This window comes from Rhinichthys klamathensis, unplaced genomic scaffold (assembly GCF_029890125.1).
Source record: "Rhinichthys klamathensis goyatoka isolate OS25496 unplaced genomic scaffold, OSU_Roscu_1.1 h1tg000140l_1, whole genome shotgun sequence".
Lineage (NCBI taxonomy): Eukaryota > Metazoa > Chordata > Actinopteri > Cypriniformes > Leuciscidae > Rhinichthys > Rhinichthys klamathensis.
This window is the reverse complement of record NW_026606675.1, coordinates 1,761,232-1,776,350: the sequence shown is the minus strand read 5'-3', so window position 1 is coordinate 1,776,350 and position 15,119 is coordinate 1,761,232. Positions and strand designations below refer to the sequence as shown.

The window sequence follows — 15,119 nt, the reverse complement described above, 5'->3', positions numbered from 1 at the left end:
ATGTGCTTGCCCTCCGAACATGTAAATCTGTCATTCACATCAAAAAAGTTGCTTGTCCGGATTTTTTTTAATTTTATTTATTTATTCTGAAGCAATATTCTCATCCGTGTTCAATCAGCTTTGATATTTACATTGGCATATTGTAATATCTGCACCTTTGAAGGGCCCCCAAAGCTCCCCAATCTTATTAAATGCCCTATAGTGTCGTCTTATTCTAAATAATTGAATTTATTGATCAAATTTAGGAATTTAAAATTAAAGATGAAGCATACTGTTACCCTAGGTAGGGCTGATCAAATTAAATAATTTACACTGAAAATTTACAATTGCATAAAATAATGTTATGAAATTGATTTAAATGTACAAATAAGAAACATTGGAAAGAAGTATACTAGGCTACTTATAAACATAACACTAAACTGCCAATAGGTGGCGGCAGGCGGTCGTATTAATGAGTGAGTCATTGATTCATTAATTCAAACAATTCGTTTAAACGGTTGATTCATTCAAGAATGAGACAGATGTTAATGAATGGGTCATTGAATCTTTGACTCAACCGATTCGGTCAAAATGCTGAATCATTCAGTAATGAAAACAGGTTGAGTGTTCCTGTGAGATGCGCCGTGGTTCTGCTGTGATTTTTGTTTGGAACTATTTTCGCTGCAGAAACAGAACAAAAACAGCCAATATTGCATCTAAAATGTAAGTGACTTAATTTTAACTGTTTATTGAACTGTTGTAGGAAATCAATGTCACATTTTCAATCGTGATATGGTATTCAGGAAAAATAATTGAGGCTGCTTAACACATATGTTAAAATATAGAAACTCCACATTTAGATTTTTTATAGGCAGTATGTTGTTAACTGTGTGTGTGTGTGTGTGCTGCGCTCATGTGTGTAGATTTCTCCTCGAGAGGCTGCGCGAGCGTCAACAGCGCAACCTCACCGTCAGCAGGCTACTATACATTTATTATCCACAATCGAACGCAAAAGTAATAAAATCAGAATCATTCTCTCGGTTTAGTGATTCCCTAGTTATTTTTTTGTTTGTTATTGATGTTCTAATCAGGCTACTTGTCCGTTCGGGCAAGTAAAATTCTCTAACTTGTCCTTCAAAAATCCATTTGTCCCGGACAAGTTAGACGGGCTCTGGAGATACGAAGCGCGGCAGGTTAGAGTGTTTTGGATTGCATAAAATAATAAAAGAAACGAACAAATACATGGCGAAAGAAGTGGTAGACAGCAGAAGATGTAGCTGCCTCGTTTGTTTTGTTGGAGGACAACAGGCATCGCGTGCTATAAAAATACGGTGCTGTACAAAAACGTAAATTATAGTTCGCCTCAAAGTTTTTTATTTGTGTATTTATTAAATTTTTATTATTTCTTCCCCAAGCTCATAAAATAAATTTGGGTCGCACATAAATTGACAGGGTCGGTCGGAAACCGGAACCAAACAAAAAATTGTTTTATGCCTTGGCATAGAGAAAGCAAAAAGAGATCGCTAGTTAATACCACTAACAAGGCTCAAATTAGCCCCACACTAACACGGCAGCATAATGAGGGTCCTTACATGCAAACCGAAGCATTAAGAACTTTGTAAGTGTACAGACAGTTTAATAAGAAGATACTTTACACAGACAGTACAGTTAACGCATACAGACAGGAGCCATCTTGGAAAACAGTCTCGAGATCACTGAGACTGCATTTAAACATACTCAACCAGTTACTGTTTTATGCATATTTCTGGGTGTGTACATGCTGGCTTCAGTTTCCACACTTTTGCTGCATTTTGGACATCACTGAAACGCCATGCAGATTCATGGTTTGAACATACTTAGGATTAAGCATCTAATAAACCAGGTAAACCTGCTAACAAACCAATAAACCTTCTAGCACTGCTGCAACATCTGTAACAAGGCCACGAAATCCCTCTCTAACAGCTATAAGTGTGCAGGTGGAGCACAAGGGCGAGGGAGGGCTGGCAACAGACACAAATATGCAGCAATCTTACACTGGTGCAGAGAGAAAAAAGATGAACAGCTGACAGTGTCTGTGAACATCACTAGTGATCGTGTTTTTGGCACTGCAAGGCAGTTTCACTCTAATACAGAACATCAGGAATGACAGGAAAGAGAGTGGGTGGTATGAGGGAAGGAAAATAATGAGGAATGGAGGGAAGGGAAGGGAAAGAGGCAGACAGTGAGAGATGGTCTGGCCAGTACTGATTAGGCTCCTGGGAGAGGGTCAGGAAGGATCTGCTGTGTTTTAGACTCAGCTGATTGGCTGAGAGTAAAAAGCCGCACGATAGATAGAAGGGTAGAAATACAATGAAATGCAAAACAATCATACACCTGTACCCCCAATCCACTTCCAAGCCATGTCGGCTTTAAACTCTACTCTTTTATGCTACAAAAGCGACATGAAAGCGCTTTAGGCAGACAGAGAAAAAAATAATCTGACCTGGCTGCAAGGCTGAGCTGGTATCTCTTGTGGGGAGATGGGACTCTCAAGCACAGAAGAATCAAGCACATCAGAGGAGCTCCCCCAGTCAGTCTGGACAGCGCCTCCCGTCTCAGGCGAAGTAAGAGGTACATCACTAGCGTAACCTGAAGACTGAATGTCCTGTGGTGGGAGGCCAAAGCCTTCAGTTACTTGAGTAGAGTTGTCCAATAGGAACTCTTTCTCTTTTTTTTCCTGAGTTGCAGCTGTTGCTGGTTTGGCAGAGTCGTTCTTCCCGGGTGGTCGTCCTTGAGTTGCGGAGACTTGTATTTTCATAATGTCTCCAGTAACAGGAGATACAGCTGGAGGTTCAGAATGGACCTCAAGTTCTTTGTCGCGCCAGACGGGTGACCCATAGTCTTTTGGATAGACAGTTCGGACCACACAAAGTTGCCCTCCAAACTCACGAATATGAACAACTCCCTTCTTCTCAGTTTTCAAGGGCTCACTGAACAACATTTCTCTTGCCCCATGCACATCCCCTCCTTCCTCCTCTACTTCCAGGTCACCACGTTTGGAGCGTAAAAGGCAAGGTCTCTCTAATACCCCCTGAACTCGCTCTCGAACCTTGCAGACTCGTCCTCCTCCGGGTGTTCTGTTGCCCTCCTCTAATTCAGCATGAGACTCTTCGCTAAGTCCCTCCACCTCAAACTGGCGAAGTGCCCCCAGCCACGCTGGACTGGGATCTGGGGAAAGAATGGCCATCTTGCTGCCCCGCAATGTCCCCGTGCTTCCAAATATTGGGGCCATACCAGGAACCAGGACAACATTGGTGGGTGTTTCAGTATTTCTTTGGCCAGATAGCAATTTGGTTGAAACAGGGGCTTTTGAAGTAGACTCCTCTGTAAGTTCAATGCTTCCACCCTTCTCTTCAAGTATGCGGCTTTTCTTGTCTTCCCCTCTGGAACCTCTTAAAATCTGATTGGCCTTTCGTTTTCGTCTGAAGCGAAGTCTTCTTTTGGGGGACAGTGGTGCAGCACCACCTGGTCCATCGTCCCTGGGTTGTTTCACACAACCAAGGGAGCTCCCCATTTCTCAGACACAGAGTAACAATAAATAGAAGTCAAGAGGAAGCAAGTAAAGAATAAATTAAGAGATGTCCCCAATGGGAGCAGAGCAGTTCACAAAACAGTCAGCCTGAGGCTGTTAAGGTCATTTTAAATGCTGTTAAGTTAATGACTCATCTGGAGTGAAAACCAAGACAAAAAGGTATTAACCATGACAACAGGGTTTGGTACATGTTGAGGTTCTCCCAGGACATGATGTCTCAACTTTAGGTGTGGACAGCAGTCGTTCCTCCTGTTGTCTGGTCTCCTCTTTCTGATGTCATTCAGGCAATATTACAGTTAACCTAAAGCAAACATCCCCTAGGGTCCTAGCAAGCCTCTTGGACATGATGATGTATATAGGTTACTGTCCTTTATAAAATATTAAAATCCTACAGCAAGGCTTTTGATGTTTTTCACTCTCTCATGATGCAGAGATGATGCAGCGCTGACTGAAAAAAGAGCTGGTGTTAAATAGGAGGCCATTTGTCATGGTATTCGAAGACACACTATTCCACTGTTGATATTCCTCAAGGTGAGAATCACAATAAAACTGCACTGCAGACATAAGTAGACATACTCCTGTGAGCACACATGCACATACTCAATATCTTTGAGTTAGGATGCACTAATTGTCAGCTTGCACACAACTAAAAATTGTAGGAAAAACACTATTTGTGTGTATAGTAAGATGCCTAAAAACACCTGCCTCTCTGGGTGTCTTTACTATTAATTATTGATCACTGCACTCACATAGGGTAGTAAAGTGTTGAGCAGTAGTCGTGGTAGCCCTGTGGGAAACGGTTTACGATAAAGCTGTGTAACAGGTCTCAGATCATCTGATAATGGACAAAAGTGCAGAGTCAGGCAGCTCATCTACAATTTAGTCAACATCTTTTGTTCCCATCATCACCCAAGCATAACCAGCCTGAGTCAGGTAATGTTTGGTCTTCACACCTGTAGCTATTAGTGTTTTACCTCCCAGGCATGCAAGCTCCATTAAAACAAGTCTCCAGATATTGAACAGAAAAAGGGGGAAGGGGTAGGTACTAAGCGTCTTGCCTTTGCTGCCACGGGAACTGGCATCCCATTCACTGACGCCAGCACATTCAAGTCAATAAAGAGGATAGTGACTACCATGAGTGAAGACCTCACCTTCAGCCAGCAAACCTAAATAACCACTTTCCCCTTGCTGACACGGCCGGTTATGGACGTTGTTAAGCACGTAATCCAGTCTCATTTATCAAGTAGACATGGCTTCAAGCCATCCTGTTTTCCTTGTTCTGCCACTAAGCAGTGTACATCCCTAGATTGGGGTAAGCGGATGTAAGAAAGAGCGATAGCTGATAAGGTGCCGCTCCTTGATACTGACGGCTTCTCTGGCTGTGGAATCTAATCAGAATGCTGCCAGGACAGGGCTGGGCAGGATAGTTGAACCATGGCTGGATGAGGAAAAGAGGAAAATCCAGAGGAATACACCCCCAACCACGAGCTGCACTGCTAGTATCCTCAGAAAAGAGTGGTTGCTCCAGTGTTGAAAAAAGCGTAGCTCCATCAGTCAAGCATGGCGAAATTGATCCGATTGATACGGCGCCCTCCTTTGCACAACCTGGGTGTAAATTAAAACGTGTGACTTACATGTGTGTCTCTGCAGGGTTCAGCGATCCCAAATCTGAGATTAAAAGCATATGTGTCGCTGTATATGTGCTTCAATAGGCCTGCAGAGGGGAGAGGAAGCCAGGGGCTCCAGTAATAGCAGGTTGCAAGTGTCCTCTTCTCAGTTGCTGGGTAGCTCCTCTGCTCTCGCTGGTAGGCACCAGCGGAAAAAAGAGCTTCATCTCCAGTCTGCTGCAGCCTCACAGAATACGCTGCTGCTGCTTCCTCCTCCTCCCTCTCTCGCTCTCCCTCCTCCTCTCTCTCCTCCAATCCACATGCTCATCCCTCCCTCCCTGCCTCCCTCCCTCCCTATGATTCCTGGTGAGCTCAGAGCTAAGCACACACGCACACCAACCCAATGGCCTTCAATTGGTTGGGAGCCTGAGAGTGGCAGAAAAAAAATTACTTGAAATTTTAACTGTTGCCCCCTAACATGCATGTTATTTCACAGCTTTTAAAATCACCCTGTCCTACTTCTAACACACACACACAATATATGTACAAAGATTAACAAGGGACAAGGTAGAATGAATGGATTTACCACTGACTGGACTAAAGAGCTTAATATCTCTGTAAAGAGTAAAGAGCATTCTAAGGTACATTTACATGACAACAATGTACTAAAAATGGAAAAGTATTTTCTTTGTACAGATGACAGCGTTATCAAAATAATCCCCATTCACACGAATCCGCGAAAAACGACTAAATGCACATCATATACAGGTCTAAAAATGATGTATTATGCATGCCAGGCCAGTAGTTGGTGATGTCACTTTGTAAAAAAAAAAAAAAAAAAAAAAGGCCTGCACACATACACATTATTTTACAGGTCACTCACTCCAAACGCGCATGCCTATAGACTAAACACGTAATATGCACGTGCATGCCGTCACCTTTTCATAGATTCACGTTTCTGCACTTTACACGAAGATGATAACAGTGTAGTTTTCAAAAACTTTACAAACAACATTGAAACTTAGGCCCCCAAAAAGTTGTTGTCGTGTGAATGAACGGCCAAAACGCATCAAAAGATCTGCAGTCACACTAGCAACATTTGTATGAAATTTGATGTGTAATAATGTGTGTGACACAAAAAAAGCACTGTGATGGAATTTAGTCTTGGTAGAAGCAGCATACAAGAGCATGATTGTAAAGGAAGCTGATGAATTAACAAGCAATAAATCAATCAGATCCGTGATACCACGATAATCAGCCAGCTGAGCCCACTTTTTTTAACCTAATTGTCATGCATCCAGACTCAGAGTCTCCTGTACTGTAACTGAGAAAGGATATCATTTCTGTTTACTGACAGACAAGAGAATACAGACTAGAACACATGCTTTCTATCTGCTGGAAAAAGCTGATAGCTAAGATTTCAGCACACTACGATCCTTGCCAAACAACCCTGCTGGCCAGATAACCCCACCTTTTATGTGACTGTCATAAAAATACCTGATCTGATTGGCTATTATTTATGTTAGAGACAGCTGGGACAAATGCAGCCTGGGCTAATACACTGGGGCCTGATTGGTATTTTCCCACAGGATCCTGATGTTAGACAAAAATATATGAGGTCAATATAAGGATTTCCAAAACAATATTCCAAAAGGCTGCTGTTAACCTAAATTACAGCGGTGGTTTCAAAACAGAAGGCCTAAGTGCCCTAGATTAAGTGTGGGGGAGGTTAGATAGTTAGTCTCTCTTGGCTATCTGAAATAAATGTACAGTAGGCCTCAAAATTTTACTAAATTTCCAATGCTTTTTGACAAACAGTATCTCATCCTAATGGCTTCTAATGTGCCTCTGCTGAAATGATTATTGGATGATGTTTCCCTGAATGAGTCATGCTATATATTCTACTTGATCAACTTGAATTGGAGTTTACAATGACAATTAACTCATTTCATCTCTCCAACAACAGAACACATTTCTGTAGGGGTTTTCCACTTCTATCATTTAAAAAACAAACAAAGCTAATGTAACAATGTTTAACTAAAGCAGATCCTCCATACCTTGCTATATTTAGCTTGCTGTTTCGTGTACTGGTGTCTCAATTTCATTGTTCATAAGCAAGGTATGCAAGTTATAAAAAAAAAATCCATCCCATTTTCTCCTCTGTCTATCCCTGTGCATATTTATTCAAATGTTTTGTCCCAGAGATGCAACATGTAGTTTACATGTACTTATATGTGTGCTACTGGCCTGCTCTGTTTTAATCCAATTACCTTGTCTAGATAATTGATAGTTGTTTCAAATCTCTGCTCTCTAGGTTTTGTTAGAAATATAGTGAATGTAAGATATTTAATTCAAGCACTGTAATACAGTGTGAAACAAACAGACACCCGTTTCAATTTCGTAATCTATTTTTCTTTCAGATTTGTTATTTCCTATCTTCATGAGGCCTACCACTCATTTCTGCTGAATCATGCTGATTGAAAATGCTTTGGGGTCATACTAAACACAATCTCCTTGGCAACCAGCTGCATATGTCACCTTGTGATGTCACCAATCTGTTGATAACAGCTCCCCCTACTGGACAGTCCTGGAAAGTGCAGCTATTAATATTTAATATATATATTGTATCATCAACAGAGCGTTTTTTGAAAAATGCATCATAAAGGTGTTATACATTATATTTGATAACTGCTAGTTTTTATTAAGTTGGCAAATTTGCATTGTGGCCTTTTCTCACTGCTAATGGGCGACAATGGTTATGCTCGGATTGGAATACTTCACATATAGTTTGCAACTTTCTGTAGATGTACTATATTAGCCAAAATGTAAAGCATACAATCAGACCATATAGTACTGCTTATCCTACTGTTCCACAATGCATTTCCGATTAATGAATGGAAGCAGAAACGACTGTGATTTAAATATCTTTCAGGAGTCATTATTTGATAAGACTGCCACAAATTACAGGCTTTCTACAAACAGTTTGCACAATCAGTATAACACTCTGGACATGGAAACAAGCAAGGGCAAAACATTTCTATTCAATTCTTCTGATAAACTATCATGCAACCTACTTAAATTGCCTTTATAAATGGAACATTTTAAAATCTATCATCCAGCAGCACAGTCTCCATCAAATAGACCTTACTCTTACTCTAGCTTGACCCATTAATATAAAAATAAGGCCATTTCACAAATGTGCTCTGCAGAGTCCATTCCTGCAGATTCTAGTTTCTTTATCAACATGCAGACTGGCAGTGCCTGTCTAGAACTGTCCGCAACCTCTGTCCTCTCAGCCTGCAGATGGAGGGCCTTTTCTTTTGAAACACCATATAAACAAGTCCCTGAGCATATTCAATATCTGAAATTGGGATTGTACTCTACCCATCACACGGTCACGAGAGGCTGGTAAACAGCAGCTATTAGCATTAAGTAAAGTCACCTCTTACTCTGGCATGCTGTGTGGAGCACTAAATAATCAAGCAGGACACAGCTGTGACTAAGGTGGACTTACCTGGAAGTGAAGAATGATGGTCCAGATCAATCCCAGTGTCAGTTTTGGGTTCCCATCTGTGATGTCATCATTGCGTATATTCACTAATTTGACCTGCATTAAAAGCAAAAAGGCTCTCATTAGCAGTAAATATTTAACCGAGTTTAAGGTGTATTTTTTACAATGTTAAAAAATATTTTAATGATTGCCCCAAAAAGACCATAGCATTGCTTGAATCTGCTAACAATGCCTAGGGACTGAACAAGTAAAAAAAAAAACTGGCCATCTAATGTAATTTCAGGACAGCTTTGGTGTTTGTTGTCCTCTTACGCTTACAGCTGTCAGAAGCTATGTACTGTGTATTTGGAGAAGGGTGCTGGTTGGCATTTTGTCTGGTTTAGGGACCCTGTGCTGGGGTGACATCAGGGAGGGGATTGGATAGGCTTGTATGGGGCAAGAAAAATCTATCACTCCAGGTCATGTTATCTCAAAAGCCATGTTGCCGACTGAAGCACACAGAGATGGAGAACACAGACCTGCATTATATTAGTGAGGGTAACCAGCCAGCCTCAACACTAAAGAGGACACGTCCTCCCCAATATTCAGGACACTAGTTGATGAAAATGAGACTTTTAATGACCGACTCTTCATTACTCTACATTAGCCCAACCAACCTTGAATATTTAGTCATAACCTTGAATTTGTACATAAAGGACTGACAATCTGTAAAAAGCTATTTATGATTATTTCTGAGAGTGAGAAAGTGTGTGTAAGTGTAGACATTCATACCTGTCTCTGCTTGAGGAAGTCCAAGGCAATCTGCACATTCTGGAGTCGGTGAAATCGCATGCGACCCTTTTCCCTGGGCTATAAGGAGAGAGAGAGAGAGAGAGAGAGAGAAAGAGAGAGAAAAAAAGAAAGAATGCAAATGAGCGAATTAGAGGTCTGTGTGAAAACAGGACTGTTTCATTAGCACAAGCCTGAAAGCAGCAAAAGCAGCACACTGCAAAGAGACACAAGACCCTGTCAGGATCGTCAGTAACTAATAATCTTGCCTCAGAGTTACGGGGAATAGTTAGCATACTGTCACCATTAGCAAATAATTCAAACACCAAAGCAAAACGTATTATTGCATCACACACTTCTGTCTTGCTTGCTAACATCTCTCTATTAGTGGCCGACCAATAGTAATATCTAGTGAACAACAGTAAATGGCCGGTATAATGCCAATAAACACTACCGTTCATATGTTTGGGGTCCGTTTTTGCTCACCAAGGCTTCACCAAATCTATTAACAAGGCCGAATGGCTAATTCTATTAATTAACCAAGTGAGCATGGCCCATAATCTCAAAACGACCAAATGTCATCCGATTATTTGGCCTGGCCAATATATCGGTCTATCACTACTCTCTACTGAGTTCACGTAGCAGACTCGCACACCCTTACATGCAAAGCATGCTCACTATCACCTACAAATGCAGAAGCATGTACAGCAAACCTGCAAGTGAGCAGAAAACCCCCACAATAGGGCAAACGTGGCCAAGTCATCTGATTGAATGTGTTGGAGTGTTGGCAGCACTGAAGTGAAGTGAATATAATGTGTGTGACAAGGCGAGGTCCCTCAAACACCTGAATGTATTAAATCGGATTATGTGAGGTAGCATGAATTATGCATCGGTATATTAGACATTCCCCTTTGCATAATCATGAAATTGACCTGCCCTTTGAGTCCACGCCATGCAGTGTACAGGGATGACTGTGTGTTACTATGCATTTCAGTTGGGGGGGGGGGTTCACACATACTCCCTGAGCTCCATCCTCCTCATCCTCCCCACCCATCAGGATGAGTGGGGGTGCGCGTGACACAGACGTTCTCCGCAGAGTTGACACACCCTTGTGCTGATGACATCATAGAGAGGGTCACAGAGAAAGGATGAAGACAGAAACAGTGTTGAAGGGCTGATATATGTACTAAAAAACAGTTTACAAAAAATTAAAACGTGATGGAGGGAGAGTGAAGCAAAACAAATAAAAATCGCAAATCAAATAAACAAAAAAAATAAAAATAAAATGGGATGAGAGAAAACAACGGAGACAGAGAGAGAGAGAGAGAGAGAGAGAGAGAGAGAGAGAGAGAGAGAGAGATCGCAGAGGGCATGTGGTGTGTCAGCAGTCTGTCTCTGTTAATCCACCTTGTCATTCCGTCTGCCCCAGTGCATCATGGTCTGAGGCCATCAGAGTGGGCAAGATTGAGAGCAGAAATAATGTACTAATGCAGACGTCATTACAACACTGCAGTGCATGTCAGACTCAGCTATTTCTCTGCTGCAAGGCCTGTATCTACATTCGGTGACATCAGCAACAAGCCAAGACACTTTATAACACCAGCCTAACCCCGAGGTCAACTCATGTGACATGAGCCCCAGGTAACATGTGGCTCTGGATTGCATTATGAAAAATGAAGTAGATCTCTGCCACATTAATTATCCAGGAGAATTGCATAAAGCATTGAAATCATAACCTGTCTGTGTTAAGGTAATTAAGTTGCTTTCTCACCAATGTGACACCAGACAGCACCTCAAGCAGGGAAATAAGGTTATGCCCATCCCTTAGATCCTCATACAGGTCTGTGATGTGCTTCCGCACCTGGAGAGAGAGAAAAAGAGTTAGAGAGTGATGGTTAAGTTCTTTATAGCTTTTAGAAGCCTATGTGTAACCGTGTGTATTATGAGCAAGAGTGTAACAGTTTAAATAGAGTTTGTGCTATAACTGCCATGTTCTGTTACAGATTTTATACATTAAACTGTAATTAAAGGACTATTAGCAAACAGAATTTTGGTTGAATGCAACTCATTAACAAAAGAAGCCTAGATAAGATAGTTAAGTAAAATAGTTTCACAGTGAGACAACTGCAGTGCTCTAACTCGAACCAGCAGAGGGCACCGGACTCATTGAGGTGGGCCAGTAAACAAGCAACAAGAAAAACATGGAGGATCTTGAAGCTCTGTACTTCATAGCACACACACACAGAGAGAGAGCGAGAGAGAGAGAGAGAGAGAGAGAGAGAGAGAGAGAGAGAGAGAGAGAGAGAGAGAGAGAGAGAGAGAGAGAGAGAGAGAGAGAGAGAGAGAGAGAGAGAGAGAGAGAGAGAGAGAGAGAGAGAGAGAGATGTGTGTGTGTGTGTGTGTGTGTGTGTGTGTGCGTGTGTGTGTGTGTGTGTGTGTGTGTGTGTTTGTGTGTGTGTGTGTGTGTGTCTGTGTGGATTCAGAAATCCTAAGCTGTATACAGCAGATCCAACACAGCTGCCTCCCCACAGGGCTACAGAGGAACCATCTGCTGAGTATAAAAGAACATCCCGACAACTCTGTGTCTCTCTATCCTCTCTATTCCCTCACTTTATCCCAATCAAATCAGAAAGAACAGTATTATATTATTATATACAGTAACGTTCTAAAGTTTGGGGTCAGAAAGATTTTTTTTTTTAGAGATTAATTAAAGGATGCATCAAATTAATCAAAAGTTAAAGCCAAGACATATAATGTTACAAAAGATTTATATAAAAACTGTTCTTTTGAACTTTCTATTGTCCAAATCAGCATATTAGAATGTTTTCTGAAAGGTGTGACACTGAAGACTAAAGCAATGACTGCCAAAAGTTCAGCTTTGACATCACAAGAATAAATGTTAAAATCTATTTAAACAGAAAACAGCTATTTTTAAATTGTAACAATAATTCACAATATTTACTGCATTTAGATTACATAAATGTAGCCTTGGTGATAAGAGGTCATAAGAGACTACTTTCAAAACATAAAACCCCCCAAGCTTCTGATTATTATATTGTATTGTATTGTATTGTTTCGATTACAAATTAGCATAATAATTTGAGTGAAAAGCTGAAATGAAAAATTAACATGAATTTGAGAATTATTTGGAGCTAAAAAATCACAAATAATGTTTTTTGTTGTACATTTATGTCCCCACACTCCCTGAGCGCAATGTAGTAATTTCTTTACAATTCTGTCTCTCTCATGTCACTTCGGTGTTTATCACAGGTGTATTATCATGAGATGCCCTGTTTCCATAGACACAAAGAATAACAAACTATACTTGAGCACTGGAGTAATACCCATGTGATGCGCAGGGGTAATAAATAATAAAAGGTGTCGCGCTCAAATGTGTTTTAGTTTGCGGTCATTCCTGTGGACAGGTCCATTGCGCAAACCCTCTTAAACCAGTTCCACATTTCTGCAATGAGCTCACTGTTAATGTTAGAAGTGTGTAAAGAGAAAACACACTGACGTGACACAAACTACACACGCCGCTTTGTCAGTCAGTGTTTGCCTGAGGATAACCGCATACCTGTTCACCTGCCAGAGATGGAGAGAGATGTGTAAACACAAATGCTAACAGGTATCATCACCTATTTAGTATCTGCTAATGAGACTCAGTCATGACAAACTATGTGAGCTATCCTACAACAGTAAAAAAAAAAAAAAAAAACATTTGAATAATTGCTGATTTCCGGATATAATCATCAGAGATAATCCTAGACATGTCAATGTTGAAATGGCATGTCAGTAGACACGCAATCGGTCACAAAAGGGTCACAGAGGTCTACGATTGTTTTGTATGGGGAATTTTAGGATGGGGTTCCCTCGCATGATTATGATCATATTTGGGGGTCTAGTATTAACTGTATAACTCACGAAGTAGTGTCTACCGTTACACCAGCACTGTGTTAACGCATCTCATACAGTCTGACCTGTGTTACAGTAATACCAGCAGAGTTATGAGGTCACTATCTCTAGCCTCATAACTCTGGCCCTTCTGTGGTTGGTCATCTGCCCTGCCCTTGAAATGCCCAGCATTCTTTGCTCTCATGATCTACAGTCAGTGAGGCAGGAGATAGAGGATTAACAGACACAAAAATATATTTCTGGAGCATGACAATGTGCCAAATGTCTTTCAGAGTCATGTGGACAAGATACTGTGGAGGTTACGCTATTGGTCAACACTATCATTCACTTGCAAGATTCACATTTATTCCAAGTGTCCTATTACTGAAGAGATTAGTCCGAGTCTTCTCTTGTGTGTAACTGTGAACATGAGCGTGCCGTGTGTTCAGCAGGACTGGAGCACAGCGCCCGGCGGGTCTTATCATCGTGCAGTGCAGCAGAAAAGACAAAAATAACCCGACAGGCTGGACTGTACCTTTATGAGATGTTTGTTGACCCATTTTGTGAAAGTTTTCTTCTGCACCCTGTCTCGTTCATCTGTGAAAGGAAAGATGGAGGAGGAAACAGCAGAAAAGAGAGGAAGAGAGATTGGGTTAATTATGTAACACAACAGGAAGACTACAGCATTATGCTCTGTATAATTTACAAGCCTCCCTCTGGTCTTGCTTTAAATAGCCTGAATTTGCCAAACATAGAAAAGACGTAAAATGCCAAATAATGTTTTGATTGATTAATACATAAAAATATAAAACAAATTTTACTTGTGGTCATGATTCAACAGAAAGCCATTTTTGTATATACACTACAGTCGAAAAAGTTTGGAGTCAGTATAGTTTTTAAAGAATCCTTCAAAAAAAGTTTCAACAAAATTATTATTAATTCTTGAGCAGCAAATCAGCATTTTAGAATGATTTCTGAAGGATCATGTGACACTGAAGACTGGAGTAATGATGCTGAAAATTCAGCTTTGCCATTACAGGGAATAAATTAAATTACATATTTAAATTTGTTATATTTCACACTATCACCGATTTTACTGTATTTTGATTAAACAAGTGCAGCCTTGGTGAGCATAAGAGACTTCTTTCAAAAACATTTAGAAATCCTATTGACTCCAATCGTTTCAACAGTAGTACATGTGTGCATTTCATTTTCTATAGATGTTTTAATTTTTGTTTTTTATGTAAATGTCAAAACCAGGCTAATTTTCATTGCAAGAACGCACTAGTTTAAAATACAATGACAAATACAAACAATACAATATACAAACTGGTGAAACATTTTTAAAACATCCTTGAAATAAGCTTTGGTATAAAACTTTAGAAAAATCCACAATATAAAACAAATTTCGACAGGCAAAACAGGTTACAGCAGTACATCAGTAGCTACATTAGCAGAGGTTTGGTAAAATTGGAAACTAGGCTGAAAGTTTAAAAAAAGACCAGTTAATAGGTTCATTAACATTGTCAACTGACCTACATTCTCCACAACTTACTATATAGCATGTAGGAGGTTGACAAAGTCACACATGAATACAGGCTCAGAAAACTATCTATGTATGTTCATACCCTATGTACCTGCACAAATATAATGTATTGAATGCCATCTAATTCAGTGTATGTGGTAGGGATAACAGTCCTGATCTGACACCTGATACAGTGGATGCCGGTATGGTCTTAATACAGGGCAAACAAGGAATTATGGGCAGGAAGTTTGGAATTGAGACATG

At 40.5% G+C, this 15,119-nt stretch overlaps 1 protein-coding gene across 23 annotated transcripts in view; it reads right to left on the bottom strand.

Moving 5' to 3' along the window:
* The window catches only part of macf1a (microtubule actin crosslinking factor 1a), a 173,130-nt gene that overhangs the window by 91,560 nt on the left and 66,451 nt on the right, over positions 1 to 15,119 (bottom strand). For 8 of the 23 annotated variants that reach the window (XM_056257603.1, XM_056257612.1, XM_056257607.1 and 5 more), the window contains exon 1: positions 2,462 to 3,571. In XM_056257603.1, coding sequence (XP_056113578.1) covers positions 2,462 to 3,532 — 1,071 coding nt within the window. In that variant the 5' untranslated portion in view covers positions 3,533 to 3,571. Of the gene's footprint in view, positions 1 to 2,461; positions 3,572 to 8,671; positions 8,765 to 9,439; positions 9,518 to 10,454; positions 10,551 to 11,207; positions 11,298 to 13,865; positions 13,928 to 15,119 lie in introns of those variants that run through there. The other 15 variants (XM_056257618.1, XM_056257619.1, XM_056257626.1 and 12 more) reach the window with 4 other exon arrangements.